The sequence below is a fragment of the Balaenoptera physalus genome (assembly GCF_965194825.1).
Source record: "Balaenoptera physalus genome assembly, chromosome: 3".
Classification (NCBI taxonomy): domain Eukaryota; kingdom Metazoa; phylum Chordata; class Mammalia; order Artiodactyla; family Balaenopteridae; genus Balaenoptera; species Balaenoptera physalus.
The window spans coordinates 10,449,823-10,473,212 of record NC_138890.1 but is presented as its reverse complement, the minus strand read 5'-3'; the positions used below and the strand labels follow the sequence as shown (position 1 = coordinate 10,473,212).

General features: G+C 41.2%; 1 protein-coding gene across 9 annotated transcripts in view; it reads right to left on the bottom strand.

Annotated features, from left to right (window-relative positions):
• LOC309658658 (zinc finger protein 136-like) overlaps positions 1 to 23,390 on the bottom strand; it is a 65,323-nt gene that overhangs the window by 9,636 nt on the left and 32,297 nt on the right. For 4 of the 9 annotated variants that reach the window (XM_082457489.1, XM_082457481.1, XM_082457488.1 and 1 more), the window contains 2 exons: positions 430 to 556; positions 165 to 225 (listed from right to left, as the gene is read on the bottom strand). In XM_082457489.1, coding sequence (XP_082313615.1) covers positions 165 to 225; positions 430 to 556 — 188 coding nt within the window. Of the gene's footprint in view, positions 1 to 164; positions 226 to 429; positions 557 to 7,742; positions 11,434 to 14,553; positions 14,589 to 20,881; positions 22,372 to 22,399; positions 22,497 to 23,390 lie in introns of those variants that run through there. The other 5 variants (XM_082457487.1, XM_082457486.1, XM_082457485.1 and 2 more) reach the window with 4 other exon arrangements.

The window sequence follows — 23,390 nt, the reverse complement described above, 5'->3', positions numbered from 1 at the left end:
TTTGCAAACACTGAACATTATGTCATATGTAAGAAAGTAATTTGGTGAAAATTTTCTGAGAAGCAATAAATTTGAAGCATGGATTGTCTTGTTTCTTTTTAAGATCTGGTACAATAATATAATTCTCATGTGAAACACTGCTTTCTGCTGGGAGTGCCACTCACCTTAGTTTTCTCCCCTGGTTTTTGCGCTGATCTTCAATGTCATGATCTTTCCATGTTTCTCCTAAAATGCAGACACAGAAAAATGATTCCAAACTATTAGAAGTTATAGAAAAATTATTAGATTCTAGTGCTACAGTGAGCTGTGACCATACCTAGTTTATTTACCAATGTCCTCCCTGTACACATTCCACCTCTTAGAATAATACTGTAGGGCAGAAAAACTTGACCTTTGACTGGCAAGGTGAAAGTAAGTTGTCATCCTTACCTACTGAGGCCAGGTTCCTGAAGGTTTCCCCCATCACATCTCTGTAGAGTTTCTTCTGTGAAAAATCCAGTAAAGCCCACTCTTCCAGGGTGAAGTTCACAGCAACATCCTCAAAGACCACTGCGTCCTACAACATCCCATATATATGTATGGTAGGATGAGTAAGACTGACAGCACTAGACATCTATACTCCACTTATAAGGAAGGTTACATATGATTCTACTGTCTCCCAACATTTATTCTCTGACTTGATCATCAGAAACTAACTCTCTGTCCATACTTACTTCCTCATAAATTTAACAGCATCAGGAACACATGAAAATTATTTACATAGTTTTACTGCGATCACATTACAAATCCTATTGCTGTCTAATGGCAGCGTCCAAAGTATGTTGGGAAATGTCAGAAATGCTATACAAATGAAATAAATATTATCAGTTTAAGAACATCCATTGGTGAGAAAAACTCTTTCCTCCCTTTTCTTATTACCCATTTACACACTCCATGACGCAGAGTGTGTAATATCCTGTAATAAACCATAATGGAAAAGAATATGAAAAAGAATATGTATATGTGTATATATATATATATATATATATATATATGCATAACTGAATCACTCTGCTGTATAGCAGAAACTAACACAACATTGTAAATCAACTATACTTCAATAAAATAAATTTAAAAAGATAAAGAGGGACTTTATCGTAATGACAAAGGTGTCAATTCTCCATGAAGGGATAACAATCGTTCATGTGTACATGCATCACAACAGATGGGCAAAATATATGAGGCCAAAACTGATAGAATGCAAGAAAGTAAGCGAATCCACTACTAGTTGTAGACTTCAACACCTCCTTATCATGAATTATCAATTGCAGCAGGCAGAAAATTAGGAAGGACAGAACTGAAATCAACAGCATCATGGAACAACTGGATTTAATTGTAATCCATGGAAATCATTCTTCTCAAGTTCATAAGGAACATTCACCAAGACAGAACACATTCTGGGACATAAAACATACTTTAGCAAATTTGAAAGGACAGCAGTCATTCAAAATATGCTTTCACACCACACAGGCACTAGTCTAGAAATCAGTAACACGAAGATAGTCAGAAACTCCCCAAAATACGTGGAGATTCAACAATATGCTTCTAAATAACACGTGGGATCAAAAAAGAAGTCCCAAGAGAAATAAAAAATTATTTTGAAGTAAATGAAAATACAACTAATCAAGGGTTGTGGGATGCAGCAAAACAATGCTTAGAGGCAAATTTATGCCACTGAACAAATACACTAGAAAAAAAAGAAAAATCTATAATCAACAATGTAAACATCTACCTTCGGAGGGAAAAGAACAATTTAAACCCAAAGTAAGCAGAATAAAAGAAATAATAAAAATTGGGGGAAAAAAATCAGTGGAGTATATTAAAAGAAAAAAAGCTGGTTCTTTGACAAAATCAATGAAACTGATAAACATCTTGTGATCATAACTAAGAAAAAGAGAGAAATTACAACACAAGACCATCAGGGGTGACCAGGAGGTATGGGAGGTGGGTGCTGAAGCCTCTTCACTATAGTGAAGGAGTCTCTGAGGACACTACCAGGTGTGCCTGTTGTATGGCAACAGTCTTGAGCCTTCTATGGTAGGGGTGTCCATTCAAGGTGGCCCAATTTCCAACTAACCACATAAATGGGCTCTTGTAAATTTATAAACAAGGGATATGTTGCCTCCCAAACATCACAAGAATCTAGACAATGTTGTGGGTGCTGAGACGGACTACTGGTATTTCTTCATGGTGCCAGGAAGGGGTGGCCTTCTGTTTATTAAATTTTTTTTAATGTATTCATTAAAGGTATCCAGGCCTCATATGTTTGGAGCAATGCCCATCCACTTTTTACAAGTCCACCTTTTTCAATACTGTATGTCCTGAATGTCAAACGAACTTCCTCAGAAGAGATGTCATTAATGTCATATTTCTGCTCGTGGCACAAGGTGGATGCAGTTCAGATCCTGCCTGCAGAGACTGTGTGTGTTCACAGTGGTGTTGAGGTTCCCTGATGGTAACCAGTTAAAGGTGTATCATGTCCTTTCAGAGGTGAAGGCCAAGTGCAGCTGAGAGGCTGTTGGAACAGGAACTAAACAGAACAGACGTAGCCAAATCTGTGAGAGCAGAATGTTGAGCAGAATGCTTAGCAGTTGCTGAGTAGATGGAGTCAGTAATTTCCATAATGCTGGGGACTAGGAATAAGGGGTTTATGTGATGGGACAACAGCCTCAAGGCTGTAGCGTTCCACTGTGAGGTGTTTTTCACTCTTTCCAGGTTTAATAACAGGTCAAATTAGGCTGTTCAAAGCAGAAGCCCTGGGGATAATCACTTCTTCCCAAAATAAAAGGTTTCTTAAAGTTTTCAATCCTCAAAGGCCCTGTTTAACTTATACTGGGTCATATAACTAATTTAACTAAGGGGTAAGGACCTTGGAGTCTCATTTTGTGAAGCCAATTTGGAAGTGGCAAGAACTTAATTTAACTTAATTTTAATTTATGATTTATTGGTTCAGAGCTTTCCTGCTCACTGTGGGACATTTTGTGACAATGGGTGCTATGATTGTAAGGAGAGGCAAAGAGTTCTGATGGTTATGGTGAAGTATACCAATCTGCCCTCTATATTATATTCAGTACTTCCTCTAAGATCATGCAGTACACCTTGCTTAAATTTACTGAGATCCTAGGTATAACTAACTTGAGATCTCTCGCTCAATAATTGTAGGAAGGTTTGTGAATTACGGCATTATAGGAGACTCTAACATTAATTCAAAACCTATGTTCTGAAGAGGTTCAAAAAGCAAGGACTGCCCTTTTTATCTTTTTGGTTATGTAAAATTTTTAGTATATTTTGGATTTCCAACTGGAAAATTGTGAGCCATTTTTCAATACCTTTTTCCTTTTGTTCCTTCTCTCCCGTCCTTCCCTATATTATATTTTAAGTCCCAGGATATACTTTGGAAAAGAGGGTGTCCTCTCTACCGTGGGACTCATAAAATTTTTCCTCCAGGAGGCTCACACTAGTGCCATCGGGATCAGAGGTCTCCTCCACGACTACCGGGTATTTTATAGAGTTTTTAGTTTAAGTTTGAACTAATCCCTTTGCTGTGCCACAGTGAGGCTATGGGTGTTGTCCCCCGTAACTCAGAGGGTCAGGATCTTCGTCACAGTAGAGGCAGGGGCAGCAGCAGCAGAGGTGAGCCCTCATATTAGGAGAGTGAACTCAGCTCACCACCTACTGGCTGCCTTTCCCAGTCTCCTTCTCTCTCTGAAATACCTGCTCTTTAAGGAGTGGCCATCTGATGGGCTCACCTCATTCACAGGGTATAATCAGCCTTTTACTCCCCAAAGACAAGGCAATCCCAGCCTCAGTTACACTTTCACTTAAAGACACAGATAGGTTCCAGCCAACACATCGAATGAGGACCACTTTAATAAAGGAGCCTTTCTCATACTCCTGCTCAGAGAGGACAACGAATTACCAAAACTTCCAACTCGGTGTCCTCTGTATATAGAACCCAGGGTTGGTGGGGTCAGCAATGCCACACAGGGCAGCACAGCACACAGGAGGAGCTCTTCAGCAAACAGCAGCTCACAGGGCAGGAGCCTCCAGGCTTTCTTATCAGCCTGTCCAGGTAAGAAGAACTAGGGGAAGAGGGAGGGGTGAGGCTTAACTTTCAGTAGTCAAACATCAAATATGTGGACCCCCAACCGCTCATTATAAGAACAAATCCAGTAAGCATTAGCACTGGTTTGTTCTTATACAAAGAAACACTAACAAAATGATCAAGAAGTAATCAAAACTGGTTATTTCAGGGTGGCTGGAATAAGAGCAGAGGAGTAGAACAGGATATGTAAGTTAGTTTCCTATCTTAGGAATTTTTTAAAAATTCAACCTTTCCATGCATAGTTACTGAAAATAAGGAGAGAAATTTACATACACTGTCTTTTCCTATGATTAATCATTATTTTAAATTAGCTTTTGCTTTTTAAAATTTAAACTTTTCTACATAAGAAACTACTTCAAAATTTAATCCTTTAAACACTAGCAGATATAACACTGCAGACCATGAAAAATTTACAAATCCCTTTCCAACTAAAAAAACAAGGGATTTCTATCAAGAGTCCTAACGTACAATGCTTCAACTTACAATTTTTCGACTTTCAACAGATACACTTACAACCATCCTGTGCCCATACAACCATTCTATTTTTCACATTCAGTACAGTACTCAATAAAGTACATCAGACAGTCAACACTTTATTATAAAATAGGCCTCGTGTCAGATGATTCTGCCCAAATGTAGGCTAATGTAAGTGTTCTGAGCATGCTTAAGGCAGACTAGGCTATGTTGTTCAGTAAGTTAGGTGTATTAAATGCATTTTCAACTATCAATATTTTAAATTTACGATGGGATTACTGGGATGTAAGCCCATCATAAATTGAGTAAGATCTGTAAGAGTTCCTCCCTCTACTATATTTAACATAAAATCTTTTATAGTATGAGTAGCATATTATAATACATTAGGGGTTTCAATTAAGTGCTGAAATGTACTAGAAATTTCAAAGATTTCCATAAGCTTTGAGGTGTTTTCCTCATATCAATTAAAAAAGAAATTCAGGGCTTCCCTGGTGGCGCAGTGGTTGAGAATCTGCCTACTAATGCAGGGGACACGGGTTCGAGCCCCAATCTGGGAAGATCCCACATGCCGCGGAGCAACTAGGCCCGTGAGCCACAACTACTGAGCCTGCGCGTCTGAGCCTGTGCTCCGCAGCAAGAGAGGCCGCGATAGTGAGAGGCCCGCGCACTGCGATGAAGAGTGGCCCCCACTTGCCACAACTAGAGAAAGCCCTCGCACAGAAACGAAGACCCAACACAGCCAAAATTAATTAATTAATTAATTAATTAATTTAAAAAAAGAAAAAGAAATTCAACTGCTTTTTCCTCGCATGCATTAAAATAGGAATTCATTTGCCTTAGGAATAGTATAGCCTCTTAAAAGTCAAAGTTCTCTAGAGACATGGACAGACACTGACCTAGAAAATGAAAGAAGCACCTGAGAACTTAAAAACACCCATATCTCACATCTTGAGGTTCTCCTGCCTAAATGGAACCAAAATTCTATCTGGTTCCACAATTTTCTTATCTTACACTGTGTCAACCAACTTACATAGTATAACCCCGAATGCCAATGCGAACCAGTTTCAAAGGGCGGCAACAGTCAATGGCTAAACGAATCAACACAGATATGCAGCATGCTTCGCTACCATTCAGAAAACAAAACCACCACCACATTCACAAAGTTGAACATAATCGAAACTTGGGTTCTAAACACTCCTGGTTGAGAAGTAACCCCCTACAGTGTCAGCCTCTGGTGAAGGAGGGTAGGGACACCTGTGCAGCCACAAGAAAGAACACTGGGAGCTCCATACGTCCTCCCCGCTGTAAGCATGGAAGCTCTCCCTCCCCCAGGCTTCTACTCTCACAAGTGAGGAAACTCTCAGCCTGATTCTGTTTAAGGGTCTGACCCAAATGAACTCCCAAATTCGTCAACCCTTTGTCCATGAGACAGAACACCTGACCTTCAGACCTTCTCAATGTGCACCAATTACATTCTGAATGCAAAACTTCAACATAAGCCCTAAAAATGTCTAGACCTAAGGAACCACAACTACAAACTCAGAAATAGCATCATGACACACCTCCCACCCCCGTGTGCACATGCATCCCCAGTGTTCCAGGGGTTGGGTAGCTTTTCTCAGTTTAAAGGACTCCTTCTGTGGTGGGTGTGGGCAGGAAGGACACCAGCAGAAGGAGGTTCCCCAGGAAGAATCCAACAGGCTTTTAAGTACTTCCCTTTGCAGGCAGAAAGGGAGCCATAGCTTGGGTCAGGCCTCTGCTCCACTCTGCAGTTGCTCTGGAACAACGTTGATACTTTAAATGACACAAAGCCAGTGTGTGAACAATCCCAAGTCACTCAAACCCAGCATTTACATAGAAAGGAGGGAAGAAAACTGTAAGGCACTTGGACGAGTTCTAATAGAAAACCCCAAATATCTATTCAGGTGTCAGGTAATTATTATTTCCAGGGAAAGAAATTGGTTTGTAAACAAATAATCATACTGGAACACTTTTTTTTTAATTTTTATTTTTAAACATCTTTATTGGAGTATAATTGCTTTACAATGGAACATGCTGGAACACTTCTACTCTGCAATTCTAAGCCCTGGAAATTTACTTGAAAACACCCAAAAGTAAAGAATAGACCTCAGGAACTTCCTATACATGCTCAGGGGAATAAAGAGTGAAAGAATCCTATACAAATGGAACGTGTAATACTGGAACATATTATTTTCTTCTAAAGTTCACCTCTTTCTTGCCTGTTTAGAACTATTTTATACTGTCTTTGAAGCTCTATTGATTAAATACATTTTACCTCTATTGAAAAACTGAGACTGAAATAAGTGAAAAAAATCTTTCTGAGGTGACAAACCCAGAGAGGGTCTGTTCTGACAAAACACCCAGGAAAATTTCCAAAGAAGAAATCCACCCAAAGCACTTCCCATAGGATGTGTACGTGCAGGACAGATTAGAGGGAGAGGCAAGAGGATTTGATGCAACCTAGTTCTAAATGGTTATTCTCGGCTTTCCTCTCACGAAAACAGCCACAGACAAATATAAATCTTTTAAAAACAGCATTCCATGGCTCTGGAGAAAAAAGATAAAATATTGGATCTGTGTGACATGCAGCCGGAAGACAAAGTTAGTTGATTATAATTATGTGAATTAGAGAGGGGAAGTTGGCTTTGGGAAGGAGGTGAGGGATCTGAACATTTAAGGATTTATTATCAGTCCTAGGAAGAGCTACGGCGGGGGGACAGGAGCATGGATTTGAGACTCCGCTTCCCAAATATGTGGAAAACTCAGGAGAAAACAGGTGACCCCTGGGAGAAAGGGACCGGGAACACCACAAACTACAGCTCCTCCCACGCACGAACCCCAGAGACCGAGGCCTGACTGTCACTAATGACCCTCCCCGTGGTTACCGCACAGTCTGGGGAGACGCGGGGATGTAGGCACAGCGCTGCCCAGCGAAGCTCTGGGGTCGGGCGCCGAGCGAAATAACCGGACAGGACGCCCGGGGTCCGGCTGCCGTCCCAGCGTCCACGCTGCGGGCGGGAGGGGACTGAGGTCCGAGTCCCGCCACAGCCGGTTCCCACAAGACGCTCCGCCCCGACTCCGCACTCAGGGGCAGCACACTCACCATTTCTAGGTTTCCGGGGTCTCCCTGAGTCCTTCCTACGGCTCCCACGACCAGTGCAGGTCACAGCGCAACACAGACCGCGGCCCGCTCACCAGGAACCGTGAACCACAGGCTATACCCGATCTCCGGCGAGGCCGGCGCCAGTAGGGACGTCCACCCCGGTGCGGTACGTCGCCCCCACCCACCTGCTCCAGCGGCGCCCCTGATTGGATAGCTCGGAGGGCCACGCCCCTCAGCTTGAGCTACAACAGGAGGGAGGATGCGTGGCTCACCCGAACCACCTTCTGCCAGTGGGTGGGAACCTGACCCAGCCACGATCGTTTGTATAGAGAAAAAACTTTCTCCTGGCCTGGGGCTGCCTCTACTGTTTTTTTCTCCCAGCTCTTTGTGAACATGTGGCTACAATTTACAGGGAATTCTTGAGTTTTCGTGAAACAAGCACACAGCATGAGGGTGGCCCAGGCCACCCTGGAACAAGAGGGCCTTCTGTCTCTAGGGATCAAGGGCTTGGCATAGGGCTGTAAGGCCACTCAGGGAACTGCAACCCTTGTTTAGAAACACAAGACACTAAATGTGACCTCACCACTGATAATAAAGAACCCGGCTGCATTTGATCTCACCACTGATAATAAAGAACCCGGCTCCATTTGATCTTTGATCCTTGCAAGGATTGAGCCTTCCACCCATCCCTTTCCCACCCCCACTTATTTGGTACTTAAGTGAAAGAAACCCAGGGCACCTGGATCTGTGGGAAGTTTGAACCCAACAGCCTCAGTCTGGGCACAAGGACTCAGTCTAACCACAGGGTGTGAGATGTACTCACTAAACTATTAAATGATGAAATAAAAATTCATATTCTAAGGCAAGTCAAGGAAAATTTAAACATAAAAACTTTTCTCTGCCCTTTGGCCTCCTCCTTCCCGTCTACTGTGCATTGTGTATCAGCATTATGCATCAACCAAACCTCCCCACCGGCAGAAATACCTGCTCAACCATAAAGAGCAACATTCTCCTAGTATCAAGAAGATAACTCCTTAGGAGATAGCCTTCCTGCTTAATCTTGTAAGGGGCCACGAATACCCATGACCCACTATTCATACTTGCTTTGTACATGTAGACCTGGATTGTGTAAACTGTCAGTAATACATCATTTAATGTACAGCCCTCTGCCTCAAAATCTTATATAACTGTGCTTTGACATCTAGTGGGCAGAACAATTCTTGGAGCTTTCTGAGGGTATATTTCCAGGTTATAATCCTCAATTTGGCTCAAATAAAATTTTCCATTTCTTTCTTAGATCGACTAATTTTTTCGTCAACACAGGTTTCATTAAATTCACATTTTACATTGGAAGGAAATTTATTTTAGATCAGATTTTGCCAGTGTTTCTCAAGAACTTCAAAATGTAAATGACTATAATGTCCTTAAGGCAACTGATTCCGATTTTCACTGATAGAAGAAAAATAGTAAGTCTTTATCTAAACAGGGAAGTATCTGGAAATCCGTGCCCCGCCCCCACCAGCTTTACTGAGGTATGACTAATAAAACTGCCTGTATTTAAAGATTACAATGTGATGATTTAATATACGGTATCCTACATTGTATACTTGAAATCAGCCAAGACAGTGGATTAAGTAATCTCACCACCCACACAAAAAGTAACCATGTGTGGTGATGGATGTGTTAATCAATCTGGAAACTCTTATATGCCTACAAGATTGAATTGCATAACTCTTAATGTATTTAATTTATATGAACACCTTTATTGAGACATAATGTAGATACCATACAATGCATCACATTAAAGAGTACAATTCAAAGGTTTTCAGTATATTCCCAGATATATGCAATCATTCCTACAGTTGATTTTTGAAGATTTCCATCATCTCAAAAAGAAATTCCTCTTCACTTTTTCACTCCCAATATCCCATCATCCTCCTCCAATATCCAGCCTTAGGAAATCTTAATCTACTATCTGTCTCTATAGATGTCCTTATTCAGGGCTCTCAAATGAATGGAATTATGTAATATATGGTTTCTGTGATTGATTTCATTCATTCGGCATAGCTTTTTCAAGGTACACCCATGCTGTAGCATTAATCAATATTTCATTCATTTTTATGGCCAAATAATATTCCACTAGATGGATAAAATGTTTTGTTTATCCTTTCATCTGTTAATAGACATTCAGATTATTTCCACTTTTTGGCTACTATGAGTAACATTGCTATAAATTTCATGTACAAATTTCTGTTTGACCACGTTTTCATTTTTCATAGGCATAGAGCTGGGAAAGGAACTGGGGGGTCATATGATAATTATAGATTTAATTTTTGAGAAACTGCCTGACTTGATCAAGTGGCTGCACCAATTGTGAATAAAATATTTCAAGTGTTGATAGAAAAAAAGGATCTAACTAGAATTCATTGTTGAGCAAAATTATCCTTCAAAGGTAAGGGGAAAATAAGACTTTGAGACAGGGCTTCCCTGGTGGCGCAGTGGTCGGTAATCCACCTGCCAAAGCAGGGGTCCGCCTACCAAAGTAGGGGATGTAGGTTCGAGACCTGGTCCGGGAGGATCCCACATGACGTGGAGCAACTGAGCCCGTGAGCCACAACTGCTGAGCCTGCGCTCTGGAGGCCGCGAGCCACAACTACTGAGGCCCGTGTGCCTGGAGCCTGTGCTCCGCAACAGAAGCCACCACAATGAGAAGCCCGTGCGCCGCAATGAGGAGTGGCACCCGCTCACTGCAACTTGAGAAAGCCTGCACGCAGCAACGAAGACCCAACGCAGTCAAAAATAAATAAATAAAATAAACAAATTTATTTAAAAAAAGAATTTATAAAGACTTTGAGACAAACGTATTAGGGAATTTGTCACCAGTACACTTGCTTTGCAAGAAATGTTAAAGGAAATTCTTCAAAAGGAAGGAAAGTGATAAAGGGAGAGCTTTTGAGAAAAAAATAAATGAAGGGAAAATATCACTTTAAAAAGTTCTTAATTAATCTGATAGATAACACTTATTGAAAATAATACCAGAAACAATTTATTTGGTAATTATAGCTATGGATAAGCAAAATGAATGACAGCAATGTTGAAAGGGACAGGAAGAGAGGAATTGGGAATATGAGGAATTTATACAACCAGTGAAGTGGTTTAGTGATACTTGAAGGTCGACTTGCGTTAACTGTAAATGTATACTACAATTCAAGAGCAACCAATAATAAAGTAAGTAAAGTATAATTGATATGCTAGGAGAAGAAAAAATAGAATCAAGTAAAATGCTCAAAGCCAGGGAAGACAGAAAAAAGGCAGAAGACAAAAGGGAAAAAAAAGAACAAGAGCAACAAATAGAAACCACAAAAATTATTGTAGATATTAATGCCACTGTATCAATAATCACTTTAAAAGTCAATGGTCTATATACAACAATCGAAAGACAGATACTGTCAGAATGGATAAAAAAACAACACCCAATTATGTACTGTCTGTAACAAATTGACATTACATTAAAGACAGATGGAGTAAGACTAAGATATGTAAAGATGTATCATGTTAACATTAAAAAATAGTTGAGGGGACTTCCCTGGCAGTCCAGTGGTTAAGACTCTGGTTCAGTGGTTAAGACTCCATGCTTCCAGTATAGGGGGCGCAGGTTCAATCCCCAGTCAGGGAATTAAGATCCCACATGCTGCGCAGTATGGACAAAACATTTAAAAAAATTTTTTAAATAGTTGAAATATCTAATTTCAGATAAAGCACAGGGATAAAATGGGGCATTACATAATGATAAAGGGGTCAAGTCTCTAAGGAGACACAGCAATCCTTGTGCTTATGCCCACAATAAAGTGGCAAAATACACCAGGGAAAAATGGATAGAACTGCAAGGAGAAATAGATGACTCCACTATTATTACTGGAGACTTCAACACTCCTCCATTAATAATTATGAGAACCAGCAGCAACTGGATTTAATTGAAAACTGTGAAATAACTCCATCAAGCAACAGCAGAATATATATTCTTCTCAAGTGCATATGGAAAATTCATGAAGATAAAACACATTGTATAACATAAAACACACCTTAACAAACCTGAAAGAAGAGAAATCATATAAAATATGCTTTCAGACCACAAAGGCATTAATCTAGAAATCAATAACAGAAAGATATTCAGAACTCCTCAAATACTTGGAGATTAAACAACACACTTCTAAATAACTCATGGATCAAAGGAGACTCAAGAGCAATTAAAAATTATTTTGAATTAAACAAAAATGAAAGTACAATTGATTAAAATTGTGGGATCTAGCAAAAAGTGCTTAAAGAAAATTTATAGCATTGAAGGCATACACTTGAAAAAAGAGATCTGTGTAATAAGTGATCTAAACCTCAACCTTACACAACTAGAAAAAGACGAGCAAATTAAACCAAAATTAAGCACAAGAAGATAAATAATAAAAGTTGGAGAAGAAATCAATGAAGTTATGGGAAGCCAGTGGAGAAAAACCAACAAAACCAAAAGCTGGCTCTTTGACAATATTAATAAAATTAAGATACGTGTACACAAGCTGAGAAAAAAAAGAGGGAAAAACGAAATTATTAGTAACAGGAACAAAAAGGGAGAAAATAAAACTGTAAAAGCATTTGACAAAATACATTCATGACAGCAAACAACAAATAGAAGGGAAGTTCCTCTTCCTGAGAAAGACCATCTACAAGAAATCTGTGGTTAACATGATACTTATGGTGCGAAACTAGATGCTTTCCTGGTAAGATCAAGAAGGCAATGACGGCCCCTCTCTCACCAGTCCTAGTCAACTCTGTACCAGAAGTCTAAGCTAATCCAATGAAAGAAAATACAAGGAAAGGAAATAAAAGGTATACAGAATGAGAAGTAGAAAATAAAACTGTCTTTTGTCACATATGACATGATTATGGAGAAAAACTCAAAGAATCAACAATAACAAAGAAAACCTCTTGAACTAAAATAAGAGAGTAGATTAAGGTTGAAGGATAAATGGTTATACAAAAGTCAATGCCTTCTTATAGATCATAAATGGTTAATATACAAAAGTCAGTGCTTTCCTGTCATTCCAAACAAATATAGTCAATTGATCTTTGACGAAGAATCAAAAGGAATATAATGGAAAAAAACAGTCTTTTCAACACATAGTGCCAGGGAAACTAGATAGCCACCTGCCAAAAACAAAATCAAAAAGACCCTACCACGTAATCAATCAATGTACCTAGACACAAATCATAAGCCTTCCACAGGAATTAACTGAAAATGGATTATAGATCTTATGTAAAATGCAAAACTACAAAACTCCTAGAAGATAACATAGGAGAAAATCTAGGTGATCTTGGCTTTGGTGATAAATTTTTAGAAACAACATCAAAAGCAAGATCAACGAAAGAAAAAAATAGTAAGTTTGACTTCACTAAAATGAAAACTTGTTCTGTGAAATGCAGTGTTAAGAGATTAAAAACACAAGCTGAAGTCTGGGAGAAAATCTTTGTAAAACACTTCTCTGATAAAGGACTGGTATTCAACATGTCCATTTATAAGAACTCTTATAAATCAATATATCAAACAATTAAAAATGGGCAAAATATCTGAACATATACCTCACCAAAGAAGATATATGAATGGTAAATAAGCGTAAGAAAAGATGCTCAACATCATATGTCAACAGGAGTTGCAAATAAAAGAAGAATGAGATACTACCAGACACTATTATGGCTCAAATCAAAACATCAAGAACAAACACCAAACGATGGAGAAGATGTGCAGCAACATGAACCCTCACTCACTGCTGGTGGGAATGTGAAATGATATGCCTACTTTGGAAAACAGGCAGTTTCTTAAAACTACACCTATTCTTACCAGGCACTCCAGCAAGCAGGTTCCTTCCTATTTCCCCAAATGAGTTGAAACTTACGTTTATAAAAAAACCTACATACAAATTTTTATAAGAGCTTTATTCATGATCGTCAAGACGTACAGGTAACCAAGATATCCCCCAATAAATAACAGAAAAAATAACCATGGGAACATCCATTCGATGAAATATTATTAAATATTTTTAATATTATTAAGATATTATTAATATTTAATATTATTAAAGGATATGAGGTGGAACTTCGCTGGTGCTCCAGTGGTTAAGACTCTGTGCTTCCACTGCAAGGGGTGCGGGTTTGATCCCTGGTCCGGGATCCCACATGCCACGCAGTGCAGCAACAACAACAAAAAAAACAACCTCATGAAAGTGATAAGATATAAACTTAGTATTAAAAATAAAATAAAGATTATTTTTAAAAAAGGATATGAGGTATCAGGCCAAAAAGATATGGAGAAATCTTAAAATAAGACTGCTAAGTGATTGTATAGTTCTGGAAAGGCCAAAACTATGAGAAAGTGAAAGATCTTTGGTTGCCAGTGATTTTGGGGTGGGAGGGAGGAATAAAGACGTGAAGCACAAGAGATTTTTAGAGCAGTGAAAGTACATGATACAGAAACGATAGACACATGTCATTTCACGATGTCAAAGCCCAGAGATTGTATAACACAGAATCAAAACCATCTTACATGTAGATTTTAATGCATCAGTATTGGTTCATCGAATGTAACAAATACACCACAGTAATACAAAATATTAAAAATAGGGCAAACTACGTGGAGGCACAGGGGTTATGTGGGAACTCTTTACTTTCTGATCAAGTTTTCTGTAAACCAAAAACTGCTGTAAATAAAAGTCTGTTAGGAAAAAAAAAGGTAAAGACAGATACATTAACATTCATCTCACCCTACCTACTATCCAGCGAAACCACAGCCAAGGGAACAGGCTTGGCGGAATCAGTGGGGAAAGAAGACCCAAAGAAAAAAGAAAAAAAAAAAAAAAAACATTCATCTCAGATGACTGATAACTGAAAAAGGCCATCTTTCATTCAACTGATTTGAAGTTATTTCAGTAAGCCATTATGGTGCTCTTATGAGGCCTGGACCCTGAGACTTGGAAGAGAGGGTAAAACTACACTGAATGCCGTGTTCCACAGCCCAGCCCTGGATATTCTGAGAAGTGAAATGAGTGCCTTGGTTACTATCAGTAGTGCCTGGGACTCTGACGTGGATAAGAGTGTCCTGGCGAGGCCCTGTGTTGTGGCCTCAGTATACATACAGACAAGTGTTATCTTGATTTATATTGTGCCTGTTAGGCAAGAGATTCCCAGAATTCTTTTACCACAAACTCTTAGACAATCATCCAGGGGTCTGTAAACACACGCTGTCCAAGCCAGTTGCTGATCAGGGCTCAGACGACAGCCTGATTTTTGGTCAGTTGTGGACCCTTGAGTCCCATCGTTCATCAGGATGTCCCAAATAAGGGATAAAAAGCAGTAACTCTGCCTGAGCTGGATCATGTATGATCGTGGTGATGCTGTCTCTAATGTCTGAAACTCCCATTGCTTTTCACTCAGGGAATCCTAAGGAGCTCCCCAAGGAGCCTAGGGCTCTGGGAAGGGGGTGACCTTCTTCAGAAAGGGACTGAAGAGAGGGGAGGCCACCCCTCCCGCAGGTAGGTTATGGCAGGGGGCCCAGGTTTAGCTGTATCTTGCCTGAAGGGGGTCTCCATAGCTGAGCTGAGCTCTTGGGGTGCTGTTCACAAGTCCCAAATCATAGTGGGAATCTGGGTGAAGGGTCACATGCTCAGGGCTATCTGTTTTTAGCACGGCTCTGTCAGAAGGGATAACTGCAGCTCGAATGGCATACAGTGTGGAGCCTAGGGCAGTTACTGACGGTAACTCCAGAGGCAGAAGACGAGGTCACTGAACCCTCTACTGTGAATCAGTGTCTGATGGCACTAAGGGAAGTGCCTGTCATCTGGCAGTTTGGCCTGAGTCCAGAGCCTTTTTGTTTTTTTTTGTAGGGGGAATATTCAAGGTGGGCCAATGTACAAGTAATAGTATAAATGGGCTCAAGTAAAATTTGTAAACAAGGAATCAGATGCCTCCAGAACACCAGAAGAATCTAGACAAGGTTGTGGGTGCTGAGAGGGACAACAGTTATTTCTTCACTGTGTCAGGGAGAGTGGGCCCCAGGTTACCAAATAATTGTTAGGAATTTAAGCAAGCTGCTAGGAGCCTCACATCATATACCAGCAATGGCCTGTCTACTGTTTAGGAGCTCTTTTTGTCAATATTTTTATGTTCTTATGTCTTCAGAAAAGGATGGCATTGGTGTAATGTCACACCTGTGCTTCTGGAGCAAGATGGCTACAGTTCAGATCCTGCCTGTAGAGACTGTGTCTGCTCACAGTGGTGCTGAGGTTCCCTGAGGGTAGCTAGGTAAAGGTGTACCATGCCCCTTCGAGGTGAAGGCCAACTGCAGCTGAGAGGCTGTTGAAATAGACAGTGAACAGAACAGACTTAGACAAATCTGGGAGAGCAGGATATTTACATTGCTGAATGGGTAGAGCCAGTAATTTCCATAATGTTGGGGACTGGGAGTAGGGGTTTTTTTGTGTAACCACAGCCTCACAGTTGCAGTAATCCAGTGTGAAGTGTCATTCATTCTTTCCAGATTTAAGAACAGGTTAAGGGAATTCCCTGGAAGTCCAGTGGTTAGAACTCGGCGCTTTCCCCTGCCAGGGCCCAGGTTTGATCCCTGGTCAGGGAACTAACATCCCACAAGCCAAAAAAAAAAAAAAAAGAACAGGTTAAATGAGGCTGTTAAAAGGAGAAGCAGAGGGAATAATCACTTCTTCATTAAAAGGTGTTACACAATGGTTTTCAATCCTTCAAGGCCCAATATAAGGTTTAATTTCTAGTGGAACAGACTATTTAACTGGGAGGTAAGGCCTGTGGGGTTCCATTTTCCCTATATAATTTGAAAGTGTCAAAGACTAAATTAAAATTTCATTTATAACTCAATGGTTCAGACCTGCCTCTGCTCAGTGTGGGATATCTTAAGACAATGGGTGCTATGACCAAGAGGAATTTAGTCCTCATGGTCAAGGTGAAACATATCCATTTGTCCTCTCTATGATATTTAGTTAACTCCCCTAAAATTATCCAGGATACCTTGCTTAAATTTTGTGGGATTCCCAGGTATCCCACACTTGAGCCCTAGTATTGATTATTTGCATGAAGGTTTGTGAATGAGTGCATTACAGCAAAAGGTAAAATTAATTCAGAACCTGTGCTGTAGAGGCCCAAAAGCAGGATAGTGTCCTTTCATATCTTTTTTCTTTAAAAAAAATTTTTTTAATTTGTCTTTCCTTTCAATCTTTTTGTTGTGTAAATTCTTTTAGGATATTTTGAATTTCCAATTGGGTCAAACTGTAGACATTTGTTTCTGTATCCTTTTTCCTTTGTTCTCTCCCTCCTATCTTTCCAGGGATTTTTTGGTCACTGGATACACTCCCGGGGAGGTGGTATTCCCTCTACCCTGGTATTTGTAAATTTTTTCATCTAGAGAGCCACAAAAAAGTGCCATCCCCCATGACGATTGTTACCTTGTAAATGTTAAAAACAAGATAACACGCTCAAAATGAGATCACTTATACTAAGCAGCATGTCACCAAACCAAGTTAATTACAGTTTCAGCTGTCCCCAAAATGGAATCTTAAACCATCAATCAGGAATTACCCGTTCAGCACTAGTTAAGTAATCTGCCACACAGACCACTACTATCCCCTAAAGGAATAGTATTGTTACCTTGCCAGACCAATCCACTTTTCCATAGTATTAAAGTTCTTTGTCCCCACTCCCTCCTGCCTACCTGAGCCTTCCACTTTGTGCAGCTCTTCGAAGTTCCTTTCTGCTAGATGAGGTGCTGACTGATGCATGAATCACTGAATAAAGCCAATAAGATATTTTAAATTTATCAGTTGAATTTTGTTTAGTATAAAGCTTAAGGGCTGCTTAAACTTTGCTGTGTCACAGTGAGGCCATGCCTGTTGTCCCCTATAACCTGATGGTGGGGATCTTTGTTACAACAGAGGCAGCAGCAGCAGAGGTACTAAAGCGTCCTGGGAAGTCCTCTGGTATTAGGAGTGTGGATTCAGCCCACCATCTAAATGGCTGCCTTTCCCCCATGTTTTCTTTCTTTCTTTCTCTTTTTAAATAATTGTTCTTTCGGAGCAATTACCCGATGTGCTCATCTCTTGCACAGGGTATAGTTTTCCTCTCTCATCAGTGATATGATGGGTGAGGGCCAACCTATCCTCTGTCACAGATTCACTCTAACGCACAGATAATTTGGGCAAAGAAACTGATTTAGGATTAATTTAAGGATGACCTAGATCCCATACTCCTGCTCCCAAATGCCTAGGAATTCTCGACTGTCAATTCTGGTCCACTTAACCTAGAACTGAGGCTTGGTATGGTCAATAATGCAACACAGGGCAGCACAGCTCACAACTCGAGCTCCCCAGCAAGAAGCAGCCCACAGTGCCGGCCCCCATCAAGCAGCAGAGCAGGTGAGCGAGTCAGAGCAGGAGAAGACAGACCCACGGGTGGTGGTCATGTGTGGACATGCTGTTGCTCACTGCACCAACTGTATGGTCACCTGCAGAGGTGTGGTTCCCATGTTGAGTGATGCCAGTGTGGCATAAATACACACACACACACACACACACACACAGAGGGTAGGAAAAGGCTTATGAATCACATAATTGAAGTTTCAGGTGAGGGCAGGGCAGGCCTCTCAAGCAGCACGGGGTGGGGTTCGGGGTGGGACGGGGAATGAGGCTTAAGCTGAGAGCAGTCAAATATCAAAAAGCGTGGGCTCACTACAAGTACAAAGATGGGTAAGAAAAATATGCATTCGCAAATGCTTCTTTTTAGATAAAGAAACACAGGATACTCAAGAAATGATCACCACTAGCTTTTTCGGGGTGGCTGAAGCAACAACACTGGAGGAAAACAAAATGTTCAGACACTGAGTCTAATTTAGACCTTCTTATCTTACAGAATTTTGCTAACTGTTGCACGATTATTTAAAATAAGCGGAGTAATTTATATAAACCATATTTGTCTATTCAATAGACTTTTTAATTAACTTGCTTTTGCTTTTTAAAACAATTTTTAATTCATTTAATTTTTACTTTTCTATAAGGACACCATTCTAAAATTTAATCCTTTAAACATTAACTCTTATAAAAGTTTTAACCATAAAAAAGAGAAAAATTTCAAATCTCTTTCTAACTAAGAAGCACTATAAACTACAAACTTTATAAACATTATAAACCGTAAGAAGCTTTATAGTTTCTCCTTATATCTTACTCTGGGGGATTATTATTATGCATTATTATTATGAGTAATATAATGCACTAAGGATTGAGACAGGCTGGGACCTGGGACCCTTTGCTGCAGTGCTTGCATCTGGACAAACCTCTAGCAACAAAATACAAAGAAACTGTAAGGGACAAGCAACAAAATACAAAGAAACTGTAAGGGACTAACAAAAATGCATGTATGTGAAGCTGGGGCAAATTCTGAACAACAAGATACAAAAAGACCAAAAACCCACACAGCACCACCAAAGGAGAAGGCAGACCACCTAAGCCACCCCTCCAGAACGACCCCATATAAGGTACCAGCTGCCCACTCCCCCTCCCCCCAGGGAGCGAGCAAGGGAACCTGTTACTTGTTTTCGCTCCCTCCTGCTACAGCAGGGGCCCCAATAAAGCCTTGCCTGAATTTCCTGTCTGGCCTCTTAGAACTTAGAACCCTGGTTGGTAACAGGATTTGGGACTAATCCATAAAATGTATTAGACCTCTCAAAGATTTATATAAGTTTTAAGTAGTTTTTCTCATAGCAATTAAAATAAAAATAAAATTCCGTTTGGTTCCAGAATTTCTTGCCTTACCTCCATTGTATCTCTTAGTCAGCTTACATTTTCAAAGCCCAACAAAGAAAAATCTCATACATTCACAGGAAATAATATCACAAATTACCAAGGGAAAACAAAGTTAAGAGCTTCAATATTCAATATATAAAGGTATACAAGGAAAGAAATGCAAATGTTTGAATCAGGTGTTTCCCTATAGTTCAGAAGAAAACCCAGATACCCAAGCTTGCAGTCCAGTCTCTGCCTGCTGGAATACAACCCCTAGAGTCAGTCCCTGGTGATGGAGGATGGAGGGACACCTGACCAACCACAGGAACGAACTCTGGGAGCTCTGCACACACTCTTCTCAGGGCATAATGAAAATACTCCCTCTCTAAGGCTTCAGTTCTCACAAGTGAGAAAACTCTTGGCAGGATTCAATTTAAGGTTGTGATTCAAATGAACCCCCCAACTCATAAACCCTTTGTCTAGAAGACAGAACTCCTGACCTTCACAGACTTTCTCAATGTACTCAGATTACTAAGTGCACCTACACTGTGGATGCAAAGCTCAAGCCTACTTCTACAGCCACAGTTAGAACCTCAGAAAGGGCATCACCTCCCCATCCCCCTACCCACCATCCCATGCTCATCCCCAGCTTTCCAGGGCTCTGTAGCTTCTCTCGGTACAAAAGTTCCTTCTGTGCTGAGTGTGAGCAGGTAGGACACGTGCAGAGGGGTCTCCCTAGGAAGAAACTGGGCCTTCAAGTACTTCCCTTTGCAGGCTCAAGGGGGCCTTAGCTTAGAGAAAATGACCTCGGGCTTCTCTTCCCACATAGTTGATCTGGACCACCATTGATACTCTAAATACAGAAACCCAGGGTTTGAACAATACAGAAAAATCATTCAATCCAGTGTTTATGTGTAAAGCATGGAAGGAAATTTTTAGGCAGTTTTCTAGTTCAAAAAAACCCCACAAATATCTATTCCTTTCAGAAATTAAATATATCAGTTAATAATTATTTCTATGCTAAGGAATTGTTTGGAAATATTGTATGATTTCACTTATATGTGGGATGTAAAAAACAAAACAAACAAAACAGAAACAGATCCATGGATACAGAGAGCAAACTAGTGGTTGCCAGAGGGGAAGGGGGTGGGAGATGAGTGAAGTAGGTGAGGGAGATGAAGAGGTACAAACTTACAGTTATAAAATAAGTAAGTCACAGGAATGTAATGTACAGCAGAGGGAATATAGTTGATAATACTAGAATTACTCTATATGATGACAGATGGTCATTAGACTTACCCTGATCATTTTGTAATGTATAAAAGTACCAAATCTCTATGCTATAAACCTGAAACCAATATAACATTGTAAGTCAATTATACTTCAATTAAAAAAAGAAAAAGAAAAAGGTGAAAAAAAGAAATTGTTCGGAAAACAATCACATTGAACACACTTCTAGGTGTTGCAAGTCTAAGCCCTGATACTGTAATCTGAAATCACTCAAAAGAAACGGGCAGAATTCAGAATGTTCCTACACTGCTAAAGGGGAAAAAAAAAAAAAGAAACAAAAATGTAAACAAATGGAATGTAATAATAAAATATTTATTTTTTCTTATCCTCACGACTCTCTTGCTTCTTTGGAAATATTTTATATTTTCTATCAAGATCTATGATTAAATATTTAAATGTTTACTTCAAAACAGAGTTTAAAAAGTGAATAAGGGGCTTCCCTGGTGGCGCAGTGGTTGAGAATCTGCCTGCCAATGCAGGGGACACGGGTTCGAGCCCTGGTCTGGGAAGATCCCACATGCCGCGGAGCAACTAAGCCCGTGAGCCATAATTACTGAGCCTGCTCGTCCGGAGCCTGTGCTTCGCAACAAGAGAGGCTGCGATAGTGAGAGGCCCGCGCACCGCGATGAAGAGTGGCCCCCGCTCACCGCAACTGGAGAAAAGCCCTCGCACAGAAACGAAGACCCAACACAGCCATAAATAAATAAATAAAATTAAAAAAAAAAAAAGTGAATAAGGGGCAAACTCACGCAGGGGCAGTTCTGACCTGGAACTGTGAGGAAAGGACAAATCATTCAGGAAAGTCACCAAAGAGGAAACTCTACCCAAAGGATTCCATAGAATGTTTGTGCCCAGGGAGATTCTGGGGACATAGACACTAGGCTTTTAAGCAACATAGTTCCAGGTGGTTAATCTCTGATTTCCTCTCATGTAAAACATCCACAGGTAAAAAATATATCTTTAAAAAGAACCATCCATGGCTCTGTGGAGGAATGATAAACAATACTGCGTACTTCAAAATGCACCACGGAGGACAAATATTAGTTATGAAGCTATGAACTGGAGAGGGGAAGATGGCATTTGGGAACGTGGGGAAAGATCTGGAAATTTAGGCATTTACTGCCTGCTCTGGGAAGAGCTGGGGTGCAAGAACAGGGTCGTGGATTTGTGACCCTGTTCCTCAAACATTCGGAAAAGTGAGGGGAAGAAGAGTCCCCACACCCCCGCCAGGGAGAAAGGAGGGACTGGGCACCCCACAGACCACAGCTCCACCTATGCATGAAGCCCTGACACCGAGTCCCCGATTGTCCAGTGATCACCCTCCCCGTGGACACCACACAATCTGGAGTAGACACGGCCGCAGCAGTGAGCAGAGAGGCCGCCCTGGGTCCCGACTGCCGGCCGCGCCGCGGGTGGACTCTGGTCTGCAGACTCCGGAGTTGACCGCGGGGAGGCCCGGGTCCCACCATGACCAGTTCCAAACGGTCCTTCCGCCCCCGTCTTCCAACACCCGTCTCCCCAACTCACCATTTCCCAGTTTCTCTGGTTCTGCGTTGTCCACCTCACGACTCTCGTGGCAAGTGCAGGTCACAGCAACAGAGGATGCCGCTGAGCCACTTGAGGACTTCAAGGGCAGAAATCAGGCACCCAGGTCGAGGCCCGACTGAAGATCAACAGAGCACGCAGACCACTCGCCCCACGTAGTCACTGGAGCGTCGCCCACACGTCTGTAACCAGTGACTCCCCTGATTGGACAGTTTGCAAGGCCCCGCCCCCCGGGCCTGAGTGACAGCAAGCGGGAGGTCAGGTCTCAGAGCGGAGCTGGTACTGGCCGTGGGCGGGAACTGTGTCTCCACCGACACTGCATTGAACCATGAGGCCAAGAGGCCCTCACAGAACTGTGCCACTTCTTCACAAACACGGACACGTACGAGTGATCTCACCATATGTAATAATGAGTCTGGCTCCATTTCGATCTTTGATCATTTCCTGTGGGACCTCAGGGGCACTTGGTTCTGGTGGGAGGATGAACCCCACAGTCTAGACCAGGCCCCTGGGCCTCTCAGATGCTAGGTAACATCATAGTGAATGGCGAAGAGACCTCTTCCAGAACTGTAGCGTCTAGAAACGGACTGAGGGGTAGGGTGCCCCCTCCTGCAGGTAGGCTATGCCAGAGGGCTCAGGTTGCACTCCGCCGTCATGTCTCAAATCTCAGTAGACGTGCTGAGCTCGTGGGGGGCTGTTTCCAGGACCCAAGCCACAACGAGCAGCCGTGTGGAGGGTCAGATGGTCACATCCTAGGACAGCTTATATTTCCAGGAGAGCCTAGTACCTGGTGGAAATTACAGCTTCAATGGCATAAAGTGTGGGCTAAGACGGGGCAGTTTCTTGAATAGAAGTAAAATTGGTAAACAAGGAATATGTTGCCTTCAAACATCATAAGAACCTAGGAGATGCTGTGGGTGCTGAAAAGGACGATCTTTCTTCATGGTGTCAGGGAGGGAATTTACCAAATAAT